Raw genomic sequence first — 13,868 nt, forward strand, 5'->3', positions numbered from 1 at the left:
AAAAAAGATCGTGTTTGATAGTAATAATAAAACCCTTTGGCGAGAGTCGCTGCGACATAATGTTTTATGTTGAAATTTGTTTTTTTTTTTATTTATACAAACAAATATGAATATTGTGTATATAATACACGGTATACGATATTAACTAAAAAGACTGCGCAGTGATTTGAATCAGAAAAAAACACTATCGTGACACCGTTTAAACCTAGTTGTGGTATAGTTTATATTTTACTTGAATATCGTAGAAGATACATTAAATTATACTGATAAATTAGAACTTAAAAGTAGACCGGAAATTGGCGCGGAACAATCTGTTCCATGAAACCGTTATCTGCAGCTCTATCTATCTAGAGTTGCCGAAACTGAATCACCGTATTTGTGATATAAAAAAAGAATTCACGGCATTTTTTCCTTCTCTTCTTTCATCAACCCTTCGAAGCAGTCCGTTTTAATCCTACGATTGCATCGAACAGCCCAAAATCTGGACCGTAAGCAAAAAGATGTTTGATTCGTTTTCTTCTTTTTTTCTTGCTTTTTTGTAATCCTGGCGCTGAGAGGTTCGATAATCGGATAGAAGTTTAACGAATTCGAAAGGTATAAGTTCAAAAAAGAAAAAAGAGACACAGTTTTTTCTTTTATACTTTTGAAACATTCTGGGATGTATCCCGCAATATTCTTTTGCAATCAAACAATCTCAATCAATCTCAAACATTTTTCAAAAACGAAGTAACGCTAAACTTCTGAATACTTTTCATTACCTCAAACTTGTATATTCGATGTGACAAGTTATTTTTTTCACGCTTTGAATTGAGAAAGATCTACTAATCACGAGGAATATAAATTCGCAGAAAATAAGACAACGGTGCTAAATTTTTATCGTTGCTCCTTTTATACGTAGAAATGAAAATAATCAGTGGGAATGAGTCAGTGGGTAAACAAAGCGAGATAATCGTTACCCTCTAGCGTAGAATAAAAAGATAAAACGTAAATAAAATAGAAATAAAAGGCGAAAACAGCTCACGCACTTCTGTTTGTAACGTATTCGAAGCACGCGGAAAGGTTGACATTTTTACAAGCTGTAAAAACGTGACTCAAGCATCGCGTCGAATGCTCGTACTCGTATAAGAATAACGTTTAGTATTCGTAACATGTTTTCCTGCAGATATATACTCGTCACAGTCGTGCTGTCGCATGATATCGGTACTGAACGAAAGTAAAACACAATACATAATGCATGCATTCATCAGTCGGTTGGGTTTGCAAGACAATCATTGTAATAAACATCCGGAGATAAGGAGAGTGGAGAAATAAAGGAATTTGTTTTTTAATTCCTTCTCTCCGGATTTCCCGCTTTTCTGTTTTGCTTCCGCAATGCTTTTTCACAGATTTAACGTAGATCGATGTTTTTCATTGTAACTAATCGATCGCAGCGTCTTCGTATTATTTAGTACTTCACGAATTACGAGATAAAACCGCAACGCATTCACGGTTCTATACGATCCGAGAAATGTATAACGTGTAAGTTATACATCCATGTAATATTATTAAAATCAAAATATTGCACACACTTTATCGTTAGTCATAAGGTACGATTTTCTTATAGTAAATCTACAATATATTATACTATCCATACTGCGTTAATAAACTACAATTACGATCATGTTAAAATCTGGACAGGGGGAACCAAGGTAAAATTTCTAGAGGTTATTAATTTTTCTAACAAGAAAGACAAAGAAAAAAAAAAAGAAATTTGCAATCGGAATTAGCGGAAGTTCAGAAACATGTATGTTTTTAAAAAATCGCGGATAAAAATCGACTCCGGCGAAGCTGTCCCTTTTATAAATTTAATTTCTAACCGGTTCCCCAATATATGTTACCTAAAATTAAAGCTTATCTGAAAAGAGGTCAAGACCCGGTATCAATAGAGACCGGAAATGACGTCGGTGACCTTGCCGTGTTTGTTATTACCGGCGTTCGTTTGCAGAACGATTGAATTTCTGCAGGGGTTGACACCATCCCTAGCGGGTGTCAATTTGGCCTGGTGCAGGTTGTTCCCGGAATACTTTCCGGCGTTGAACCTATTCTTGGACAGGCCAAAGGCGTCGTAGGACCTCCCGGGAAGGTAGATACCCGACTCGTTCGAGCCCTTCGAGAACTTGCTGCCGACGCTCTTATCGACGGAGAAAGAATCGGGCCGACTCGAACCGGAAGCGGACAAAACGGCGCGGTTGCAGGTCTGCGATCCGGACATTCTCGAGTTGTTGAGCTCGGTCTGATAGCTCCACTGGAGGTTGTTACCAGCGGGGGTAGATTTGTCGGTGTAAAGCTCGTCGCTGCGTAGGTGTTTGGATCCAAGCTTGCAAAAGCTCGCGTAAAACTCGTCGTTTCTTATCTGTTGTCGGTTGTCGCGAGTCGCGCTCTTGGCTCGTTTATCGGGCCTTAACCGGGCCCCGTTTTCGCCCCACTCCTTATCCTCGGTGAGAACGATATCGACCATGGAATCGAGGCCCTCGTCAATACGGTCAAGGGACTTGGTCAGCAGGCTGGAATTTTTTGGACAGGCCTGCGATTCGCCCCTGCGCGCCATCTGCGTGACGACTGGTTCTAGGTCGAAATTCGTAACGTAAAAAAGACCCGCGTCACTTCCGCCGCGCGAGGAAGAAGCCGGGGATTCCTTGGCGCCTAGGGACACCTGATGGAATGACTCGGAGCGACGCATCCCCGTGCCGCTATCCGCGCTCAGATTATCGACCGAGTTGAGACTCTCGAACTTCCTTATCCGGCCCTCAACCCCACTCTCCGACCGCTTCACCCGCTGTCCGCGACCCCTAGCGTCAAGGCAGTCCTGACTCGAGGTCCTGCGCAAGGTCTTCCTCCTTCCTTCCTGCGCGCTGCCCTGACTGTGGGCTCTATGGCTAACGAATCCGGCACGCCGCGCCATCCCTCCGTCGTAGTTGCGGATGGTCTTGTTGGACACAGTCTTGTCGGCGGGAAAAGGTGGAGCGGGCTCCTCGGCGGGATATTTAAGCCTTGAGGCACTGAGGAGCGAATCGCTGCCGTCGCCGAGGGTCTCCTCTTCGATCTCCTCACCCGGTGAAACGTAGGGCTCTTCGTTACCGGCGAAGCCGCATCCGCGTCCGGCCAATATGGCGGAGATGCAGGGGGCGCTGCGCTTCGGGGGTTGCGGGTGGATGATGGCGGGCACAATAGCCTCCTCGATGTCGGGTCCCTTAACGAGTATTTTGAGGCTCCCACCCGTGGAGGATTTGCTCACAGTCGATCGGCCCGAGCTGAGTTTCCGCGTCGCCGTGGAGCCGGAGCAGCTTAAATCCTCCGAGTCGGCGGGTCTCCGCCCCCCGAAATACGTCACCGGGTTCGGCTCGCTTCGTTGGGTCTTAGGGCCCCCCGGATTGTTCGGCCTCGAGCTCACCGAGGAGCAGGACTCTGGCGGTCGACGCTGCCCGTGCTTCACTCCTCCGGTCTTGTCCTCGTACTCCTCCTCCGCGTCCTTCACGATGATCCGGAGCTCCTCGATCACGTCGTCGATCGTCGTCTCCTGGTCGTTGTCCGGCAGCCCCGAGGCCTTAGGCCCGCCGTCGAGATCCTCGCGCTTCAGGAGCTCTTCCGGAGTGCTCGAACGCTCCGAGGAACTTATCCCTTCGTCCTCGGCGTTGAGCGAGGCGTTGTTCTCACCCGGCTTCGAGGCCAACTTCGAGGCGTTGTATCCGTTCATGTTCACCACCTGGAGAGTCTCGATCTGTCGCTGAAGCGACAGGATCTTCTTCCCCAACATCCGGCACGTTTCCTCCGCTCGCGATGCCCGCTTCTGCAAAGCCTCGACGTCCACGCAGTTCCGGGACCATCGATGCACCTCCTTACGTAACAATTCCGTCATCGACTCCTCGACGCTCGAGTCCAGATCCGTCAACCATTCTTGAAGCACCTTTGGCTCCAGACCGGCTTCGCAGGCCTCCGCCTGTATGGGTTGTCACGAATTTTATAATCAGTTTGCGTTGGGTGACTGATATCAGTCATGCTTGGATGAAAAGTCTTCTACGACATTGATGGGCGCTGGTCAATGTTCCGAATGTTCAAAGTTCAGGCAGACAGCTGTTACACCGAGTAGACAAAATTCTGGATGGTTAAACACGGAACGGTCAGAATGGTCTGTCTGGACTTTGACTGTTTGGAACTTTGACCCGTACTGGACATTTGTTGGGATCGTCTCGAATATTGTTAGGATTGTCGTTGAAGCATTGAAAAAATCATTCCAATGACTCCAATTGAGTGTGTTTCGGAAGGAAATCAACGAAACCATAAATAGTGCATGCTGAACGACAATTCAGCCGGGGGAGTGGGGCTATTGATTTGAAGGAGTCGTAAATTTAACAGCTGGGAATCAAATTGCAGTAAATGAACGGACCTTGTATCACCGAATTAAGTATTTGTCAAAGTAACTGGGAATCAAACCATGTAATTGAAATCATTGCAAGTAATCGAAATCTTAAAAATTCTTGCAAGTCAGGCATTGTGATCGTCAAATGGTTTCAATTCATTATCATTCTGTTCATTAACATATCTCAACATTTGCTTTCACCGATGTTCTGTTTATCTAGTGATTTTTATTCATTTCCATTTATTTCCCAGGGCTCTGAATGATTCCTACTGGTTTGCATTGTTTCATTGTAATTTTCTGTTATTCTATCCGATCCGGAAATTTCTGAAAATCACCCAAAACGAATCACTGAAGCTCAGGAGTAACCTTGGAAATCAACAAAACCCACATGTCAATGTAGAAATCAATATAAGTAATTCTAAACCAATGTCAATGATTTAAAATCAGTCATCGAATTTCACAGTAGACGGTCTCCCGATTTCAGCAAAAATATAATGTCATTTCTCGCGAAGGATTCACTTTTTCGAGATAATGTGTAGTCGGAAATGGTGTAGAAAGAAGCATACGAAATCGAAATATACCTGTAAAAAAAAAACCCAGAAAAACGCACCAGCATCATAAAAATTGAGACTCTTGAAAGTGAATGATTGTAGAATTTATTCCGGTACATTTGAATGTTAGAATATTTTATGTAGCAGGTACCAAAATTATCACACAGTATACCATAAATTCTAAATATAGTTACAAGACGTTTCGTTCTTCGATAAAGAATAGAAAAAAAAAGATTCAAACAAACGTTGTGAAAAAAAAAGAAAAAGAAAACTAACCGAAAAAACTCGACACGCAAATGAAAACAAGATAAACTGATTCGAAAATTAACATATCGTATAATACAGACTACCGGCACAAGGCGATTAACGTGATGTATAAAAAAAATAAATAAAAAAGCAAATAAATGCAAAAACGATAAATCGCTTCTTCGACCTCGCGTCGTCGCTTACCTGAATATAAAGTTTCGTTTGCGCCCGAGGAGCGGACTTGATGAAGGCGTTCAAGAAGGATATTCCGGCGACGCGAAGAACAATGGCTGCGCTAGGAGCGAGCAGAGCTCCGGCCAAAAACCTGAACCTTCCGCCTTCTCCGTACCTCAATCTCAAAGTCGAAACGGCCTCGGAGACAGCGGCATGACCGCCAGGTGCTTGACAGACTCTCGTTAGTAGCTGTAAATTTAATGAATTCGCGGCATAAATGTTACGCCGAGTACACCGTACGCGTCTACGTACACGTATGTTATATTAGTCTAGCAGAATTCACCGTACATTCACCACGAGCATCCGTCATCGTGTCGCTTGTCGAGCCACGAGTAGAAATTTATTTACACGGAATGAAGAGAAAAAAAAAAAAAAATAGCGATAAAAAGAGTGAATAATAAAAAGAAAATGAATTAACAAACTAACGAACTTCTCCGTGCAAAGATTTAACGATTAGTATCTTACCGCAGAAGCTCGCTTATGTTTGCATGTGCGAAATATTGTACGCAAATATCGTAGATAAAAAAGCTTGAATTTAGCAAAAGGCAAACAGAACCTGCCAGGCAATGTAAATACGGATCAAATTATACGGATTTCACGACTAATTAATTATACAGAATGTTGAGATTTATGGTTTAAATATTAAATATAAAAGTAGGGTTTTTGTTTATTGCACGGTTGGCCGGCCTGCACGGTCAAAGTTCGGGGTTTGGCGAACGCGCGAATTATATGAGGCTGAAGTTAGTACCGATTGAGTAACGACACGCCGGAGGAAAAAGATCACTATTTTGTAATTTTGTAGTAACTTAGAAGCGGCTAAGTTTGGAAAATATTAATCACTTTTGCCCTATTATAATTTACTGTATTTCGGAGATTCCTAAAATTACTAAATAACGAGTATTCGCTAAACATGGCGTTAGCCACGCCGTAACATTTACAAGTTTGAGTCGTTATAACAAAATTGTAGTAATCATTTAATATAAATACCAAAGACTCGCATTATCTAAAACACAGAATACGTGACAAAAGTTAGATACATCAAATGATGCATATTTCATAGAAGAGCCGAAATAATTTCTATAACCGATGCACCGTGAACTCTGAAATATTTATTGTTGAATCAGAATTTCCTTCAGACCATCGAAGTAGAAGGAAATAAAGAAAAAAAACACACTTGAAAAATGTGTTTGTTGAGGGGTAAAAAATGTCTCCTCGTCGGTGAAGAAATTAATTCAGCAATTTACCTGCAAGGCCAGAACTCTGGAACGATTTAGGCTGCTCGTGAGGCAAACGGCTAGAGCCAAAAGCCCCGGCTGAGCCTCGATAAGGAGTCTCGGAGCGTCGGCGCATCGTTCGCCACAAGCAGCGAGACACTCGACGCATCCCAATTCGTCCAGAGCTGCTCTTCGCGTACCGATTCTCGGACCAGTTTGACCGGAGGGTGGAGAATTCTGAGCGAGTTGGACACCCCTCAGGGTCTCCAGGAGCAGAGTTATCCCGTCTGCCGGTGCCGAGGCGAACTCCTGGACGAAACTGAAACGAGGAAAATCACGTTCCATTCAATTTTGAGAAATTCGAACGGTCCGGAACGGTCGCAACAGATTTCGTTATATCGATTTGTCTCTTTTCATCAAGCGTACAGACGTAAAAAAAACGTTGTCGTATTTATCAAGTGCGAAGATTAAATATGCGGGGAGGGGGGTTAAAATTTGCAAGGATCAATATTTCGAATGACCGATATATTGAAAATTCAAACGTGCGAAAATAAAATAACGAAAGATGAATTTCGATATATCGGCCGTTCGAAATATTCATCCTTCCAAGGTTTTTGGCCCCCACCCGGAATGTTTTGTTAATTCTGATAAATGTGAGCTCGCTTGACGACAGAAATTATTGTTCTTATACCGTTATTTTATTGAAAAATTTGACACTTCGGGAACCGGAACTAAAAATTTCTCTCAATGTGTATCTCTGCATTTTATAATTTTCTTCTTCACACAACGACAGGGCTTCAAGATCCTAGTCGAGACGAGATTGAGGCCTGATAAGTATTGCTGAGGAATTTCTCTTCTCGAGCAAACGACGAAGCGGATGGTGATACGGTGCTTCGGAGGATGAATTAGAGTAGGTACAACGTGGACTGGATTACAGGTAGCGATAGTTACGACGACGGTCGGGTTTAAACACCGCGGCAATAAACCGAGATGCTGTGATTTTATTATCGCATATATTTTAAGCTCGCTTCAGCGCGCAGCCGAGTTAGACTCTTCGGAATCTCTCATTAGCCCTGAAAATAATTACCCGCTCTCGAGCAACGTTAATCAGAGCTATTATAGTTCCGCACACTGTCAGAAAAAAAAAAGTCACCGAATCGACTAAACGAATGGTCACGGGCGGCGAAGTAAATATTTCTTTGTCTCGATTCAAGATCTGTTTGTTTTAAAAAAATATCTAGTTTTTTTATTCATTCATTTATTTTTTTTAACAAAACGTTATTTTCGTAACACATACGTGACGGGAAAAAATGAAAACCCGATACATTTCGTATCTATATAATATGTTTATTTGAAGAATAATTTCGTCGAAGATTTCGTGTAATTCGATTAATTGGAAAAACGACTAAACTATTGATCGCGCAGCACCGGTTCGTATTCGAAACTCGAGTCCAGCGTCTCTTTGGCAATGCAGCCAGGATACAAAAGTGTAACAAGTAAGCACGAATAGTCCTGGCGTGCATAAACATACACGTAACGTCGGTATGTCTGCGCTGCGCATGCGCAAGAGTTGCGGTAGGTAGGCAATATTTTATGCCGATCGTGAGTAAACGCGGAGGCTGCATAAGGCTGCATTGTTCCGTACGTACTACACGGTGTGCGGGTATTTATACGTATGTATATTGTTTGGAGAAAAATGTGTCAAGCGAATGCTGAATTAATTGGAACCCCGCAGGACAGCCTCTTGTTTCCAACTTCTTCTACCTCTCTGCACGCTCAAGTGAATGAATACAATACCTACAGATATGTATGCAATACCGAATATGTTATACATCGTGTGTACAACGTACGTAAAGGGCATTCCACTACGACTAACGGATTTTTTTCAGATATTTAAAAATTGCGGGTGGTATTTAGACTGCAAAAAAAAAAAAACGAGCAAACGAAAAATCAGAACTCGGAAAGTGTTTGGAAAAGAAATCTTGGGAAAAAAAAATCGCGAATGTGTTTCGCGACTAGAGAAACAATTTTAAGAAATTAGAAATCAAATTGGAGATACGGTATGTACGTTGAGAATGCACGGGAATTGGTGAAACCGATCAAAGAAATATGAAAAATGATACGTAAAATATAAATAAACGTTCTTAAAACGGCAGCTTTTTTTTTTTTTTTTCATGGTCCAAAAAAAAATCAATTCGATAATTCGTGAGATGAGTTTAAAAATTCATGCAGGGTAAAGATGAGAGATTAAAAGTATGCGCAAATCGTATTGGAAGATTTTCCGGGGTCGTAAGGAGATAGGAAAAATCTTTGATGAAATTGAATAATGTAACGATCAACGTTTTACCGACAATGAGTTGGCGTGGAACGCCCCATATGTATACATGATGTGTATATGGATATATATATATATGTATACACGGGCCGAATTATGGCCGAAAACCGAATCTCTCAGCATGTCCGCTTCTCCTGACAGCTCACCTTGATTTATAGATTCTTTTCCTGCGGCGCAGCTGCCGTGCTCGCCAAACGTTCGCAACTCTTCTTTCGTCTCGCAACAAAATGTAAGTATAATTGCGCAACCTACTCCAGGATATTCGCGTCTTGCAATTCAAGTGCCTCGATCTTGGATTTCTCATCGCGAAAAGTTTGGCTTTCAAATCGAGTTGAGAGAGATAGAAAATAATAATAGAATTTTTTATTTTTTTTTATTTAAATAGATAAAAATTAACAATTCTCTCAATTACGAATATTTGTAGGCGGAAAATTCATACCTTTTAGATATTCAACTATCATTTCAGTTATATTCTTAGGGTAATAAAGTTAGTAAAAGGAATATCCATTTTTGTCCAACCACGATCTTATTCTTAAACAGTTCGAAAGGGTGTCGGTGGATTTTATCACCACTCTCCAGTACTGTAATCTTCACTTGAATATAATTTTCAATATTTACAATCGTCTGTAGGATTAATTAATTTTAATTAATTAATTAATCAATTGATTTCAGAAGGCAAAGAAAGAAAAAAACAGAAATAGAAAAAGCTTTACGCAGTGCGAATTCAATGATTTCCGCAGTTGTCCCGTCGTTGCCCGATTTTTGAAAAGCTGACAAATCCACGTCGAAAAATAATTTGCCAACATTAATCGAACGTGCATAGGTATTTAAATAACTGCAAGGAAATGTTCAAATTTATACCAGCTCCGATGTTCGAGTGTAAATCACCACAGAGGCGTTTGTCCGTAACAGTACTTCAGCGGGCTGAGATTTCGCAACGGCACAGACAGATCATCGTGTACCGAATCCTTCCCTAGTTCGCGCGTAATCTATTTCTAAAATCTGAATTTTATTTATTTTTACATTTGCAGTAAAGACATGCAACGCGTGCAAACTGCAACCGGTATGCTATGCAAGGTCTTGAATTAGGTACGCGAGGTATAAGATTCCCGTATCGAAAGGCTAATGATCTTGAGATTTCTTCGATCTCGCCTCCTGCGTAGTACGTATAGCGCATTCAGCGTGTACGATGATGCAGGCAAAAGGATGTGCCGCTAGAGATTGGTCAGCTGTCGGCTCTCGATAGAACGAAGTCTGCCAAGAGCCGCAAGCTCACGTCACTCCTCAATTTCCGCATTAAAGTTGCAGAGTAAAACCGGTGTGTAAAAGGATGTGAAGAGAAGAAAAAAAAAGGAAAAAAAAAAAAAACGTAGCTACTTTTACGTCGTCCGAAGCGGTACTTTCAAAGCTCTGTATAAAAAGCAAATATACATATGTTTATGTATGTAAAACGTATAAATAAATTTTTTTCTACCCGTACCTGTAATTCCCAATTAATCATTTCATGCACAGAAGTTTTAATTTCAAGTTTTGATTCAGTCGTAATTATGCAGATAATACCAGGAACCTGACGAGTTGCAAACTGCAACTTATTGCGTGCAAGATTATCGAATCTCACATTCGGAATGATCGCGGCGGCCATTTTGCCAACGAACTGATTCAATTGCTGATACCGTTACTCGATCTTATTCCATTCGAGATTTCACCCAGGTTTGCGGATAAAAGATGAAACAACGGGTGTATAAACGACGCTTTCCTGCAGTACTTACATCTGCAGGTGTTGATCAGTCTGAGCTTTGCATCAAACTTAATCGGTAAAAAATAGGGGCGCGGCTGAGCAATATGGCGGCGATAACTGGACTGTCGGAAAATTGTCATGTATTTGATCAATTACGCGAATACGAAAGTAGAGAAAACTCAGTGCAAGCTGTGAAGCTTTAGTTATTTCGCAAGGAATCGATTTATCGAAAAAAATACAATAAAACAAGTCTTTTAAAATTAAATATGGCTCATTCGGAGTAACGCATTATTTTCCCACCAGATGTCACAGCGATATATTTTCGTTCCCAAAACTCGGTCCAACCTTTTATAGTAATTGTCGCGTATCTGCGGATATTACGTAAGATTGAAATGCATTAATTGTAAATTATATGTTGGAAAAAAGTGGCATGTCAACCAATAAAAAAAAAAAAAAAAAAAAAAAAAAAGTGAATTTCTACATGATTTCAACTTTAACCTTGAATAACTTTTGAAAGAGTTTGGTTGTCAAAAAATTATAAGAAACATTTTTCGTAGATCATTAAATTCCCCACGAAAATATGTATCGGAAATTTATGTAGATTGGCTCGTTACTGATCTACAAAATTCGGAAGTAACCGATGTTATTTCCTCATGTTAATCGAATAGAAAATGTAAAATTGCGTTCAGGAATCACTAAATATTAATATTAAGAACCCGAATACAGGAGGCGTCTTATTTCCTCTTCCTACGACCATTGAACATGTGACATTAACAAAAAAAGGTACATTTTTTTTTCAACCAGTCCAGTCTATATGTATTACACGGTATAATAAATGCCGCAGAGCTCCGTCAGGTCTGGAGGATGCAGGCTCGCGGTACTCGCAAGAAATTGGAATGCGTTCTCCGACCGAGAGCCGGTATGTGCAAGAGTTGACGAAAAACGTCGGTGTCTCTGCACGAATGGATGTATAAATGAAAATTTAAAACCCCACGAGTCATACGAAGTGAAGCATTTTAGTTATGGGCTTGGGAAAAGTGAGCGTGTTATATTCCTGTTGTTATTATACTCGGCTCATACCATATTAATGACTGCACCGTATATATATATGTATATATACCTATGTATTATGCAGCGGAGAGCTCTATGCACTATTCATAAATATACACGCCTGCATGAATATGAATCGCCCCCTCACGAATTATCAAACAGTTCTTCAATCGTCGGACTCACTCACTCTCTCTCTCTCTCTTTCTCTCTCTCGTCCTTTGAGTCGAGCATTCAGAGATCGGAGATAAGAAAAAAAAGGGGGAGAGAGGGACAGGGGGCGGGGAAAGGTTCGGCCTGACGAAAATGACTAGGGTCTCTGGAATGTCGAGCGATAATTCGTCCTTTGCTACGGAACACCGAATGAATGAAAGATGAAAAGTTGTCTACGTACGTAGGTACACATATATATATTTACAGTGAAAGTCTCAATTTCTAACAGACGAAGAAGATTTATAGCTTGGATAATCATTTTTCAATGGGTCGGATTTATTGATTGATGAATAAATTTTGTCACGATTTTATATATTGATTATTTTCGCGTTGAGAGGATTAAAAATAACGACGAATACCTTTGAGTTAGAGAATAATATCAAAAGATATTTAACTTCTGCGATTTGTTTGAAAATCGTAATTGGATATTTACCGTATATGTTCGTCGAGCAAAAATTTTTTCGCCGCTGCAATCGAAGCATCGGCATTCAAATTTATTTTTTTTTTTCATCACATCCGTATTTTTAATGCCCGCATTTTTCACGGTATCTTCGCGAAGCTTGCGAATATAACGACATTCAAATAAAAATACTTATAAATTGCTTGTTGGATTAAAGAGTGGCTGTAAAAATGATGGGAAAAACAAAAGCAACGAAAATATCGCAGTTTTAACGATTTAAAATGCAGCGTTACACAGCTACGTACATATTATACACTGCAAGTTCATACGTTGCAAATATTTATGCTGATTGCAAAATGTGTTTCCAGTTATACGACGTGCAATGTGATGAAATGAAGCGCGATGCTTAAGATAACGTGACACGGAATCAGGTATACATATATGCATGTGCTCTCCACCTTGGTTAATTACATGGTAACCTAATTAACCGGCGGTAATTAATAACCATATGTATACGCGATACCTGTATTAATACGTAATATATACGATCTCATGACGTACGTATAACGTCTGTTGCGTGCCTTGTGTAATAAAAAAAAAAAATGTCGAACTTGAATTTTGAAAAATCGTAGAAAATTATTTGATTCTATCAAGTGGTCGTTGAAATTTATTCAAATCTCGCGGAAGGATCGCGTTTGAAAACATTTGCGAGCGAAGAAAACTTTACATAAATTCTGAAGGATGTTCGAAAACAATTGCAAAGTAACGCGTTGAAAAAAAAAAAAAAATATCAAAAGATACATGTAAACATTAAAACGTCGACTGAAGTCGTACAAAGAATTGGTAGTAAGTTTCATAGATTCGTTAAAAAATGTTTAAACATTGTTTTAAAGGTGACATGCGAAATTTTTTCACCGACATACATCAGGTAGGGGATACAATCCGAGTGTTTTGCGTATCTTTCTGCAAACCTATCTATAAAATAGATAAACACGATGACCCGAATGTGAATCGATGTAAAACGACGGATCATCGATTTACGGACGGATTCTTTGGTGGCGCGATGCGCAGTTATAGATGAAATAACGTATTTCTAGTCGGTTGCATAAATTCGACGCATCATTGTCCACGATGATATTATGGTACACCTACCTATAATATTTACAACGCATACGTATGCATAAATATAGGCGAAACGTATTTGTGTACGTACGTAACGGTTGCCGAGAGTTTATAACTCGCTCGCTTGCATTGTGAGCCACGGTTCAGTTATTCGGATACACCTCTTATATTTATACGAGTATATTACAGGCATCTGGTCGCGGGCATGCGTTTTACCCCTTTATATCTACGACAAAATCTGCACAATTTCTGCTCGTTAACTGCAAACATTATATTTATAATACCTGGAATTTATACGGATCGTGATACCGCGGTATGATACCATACGTCGGCTTTATCGTGTAACGTTATATAGGATAGAAATATATATGG

The 13,868-nt window shown here is 40.6% G+C and overlaps 1 protein-coding gene and 1 long non-coding RNA gene across 3 annotated transcripts in view; one reads left to right on the forward strand and one right to left on the reverse strand.

Moving 5' to 3' along the window:
• Positions 1-138: 138 nt before the first annotated feature.
• LOC107217815 overlaps positions 139-13,868 on the reverse strand; it is a 54,189-nt gene continuing 40,459 nt past the window's right edge. For both annotated transcript variants that reach the window (XM_046730126.1, XM_046730127.1), the window contains exons 4-6: positions 6,672-6,960; positions 5,398-5,616; positions 139-3,976 (exon numbers count right to left, since the gene is read on the reverse strand). In XM_046730126.1, coding sequence (XP_046586082.1) covers positions 1,919-3,976; positions 5,398-5,616; positions 6,672-6,960 — 2,566 coding nt within the window. In that variant the 3' untranslated portion in view covers positions 139-1,918. The remainder of the gene's footprint in view (positions 3,977-5,397; positions 5,617-6,671; positions 6,961-13,868) is intronic.
• Positions 8,297-10,393, forward strand: LOC124292696. Its single transcript, XR_006902556.1, has 3 exons — positions 8,297-8,448; positions 9,135-9,205; positions 9,841-10,393. It is a non-coding gene; the product is annotated as an uncharacterized LOC124292696 (long non-coding RNA).

Source organism: Neodiprion lecontei, chromosome 2 (genome assembly GCF_021901455.1).
Source record: "Neodiprion lecontei isolate iyNeoLeco1 chromosome 2, iyNeoLeco1.1, whole genome shotgun sequence".
NCBI lineage: Eukaryota > Metazoa > Arthropoda > Insecta > Hymenoptera > Diprionidae > Neodiprion > Neodiprion lecontei.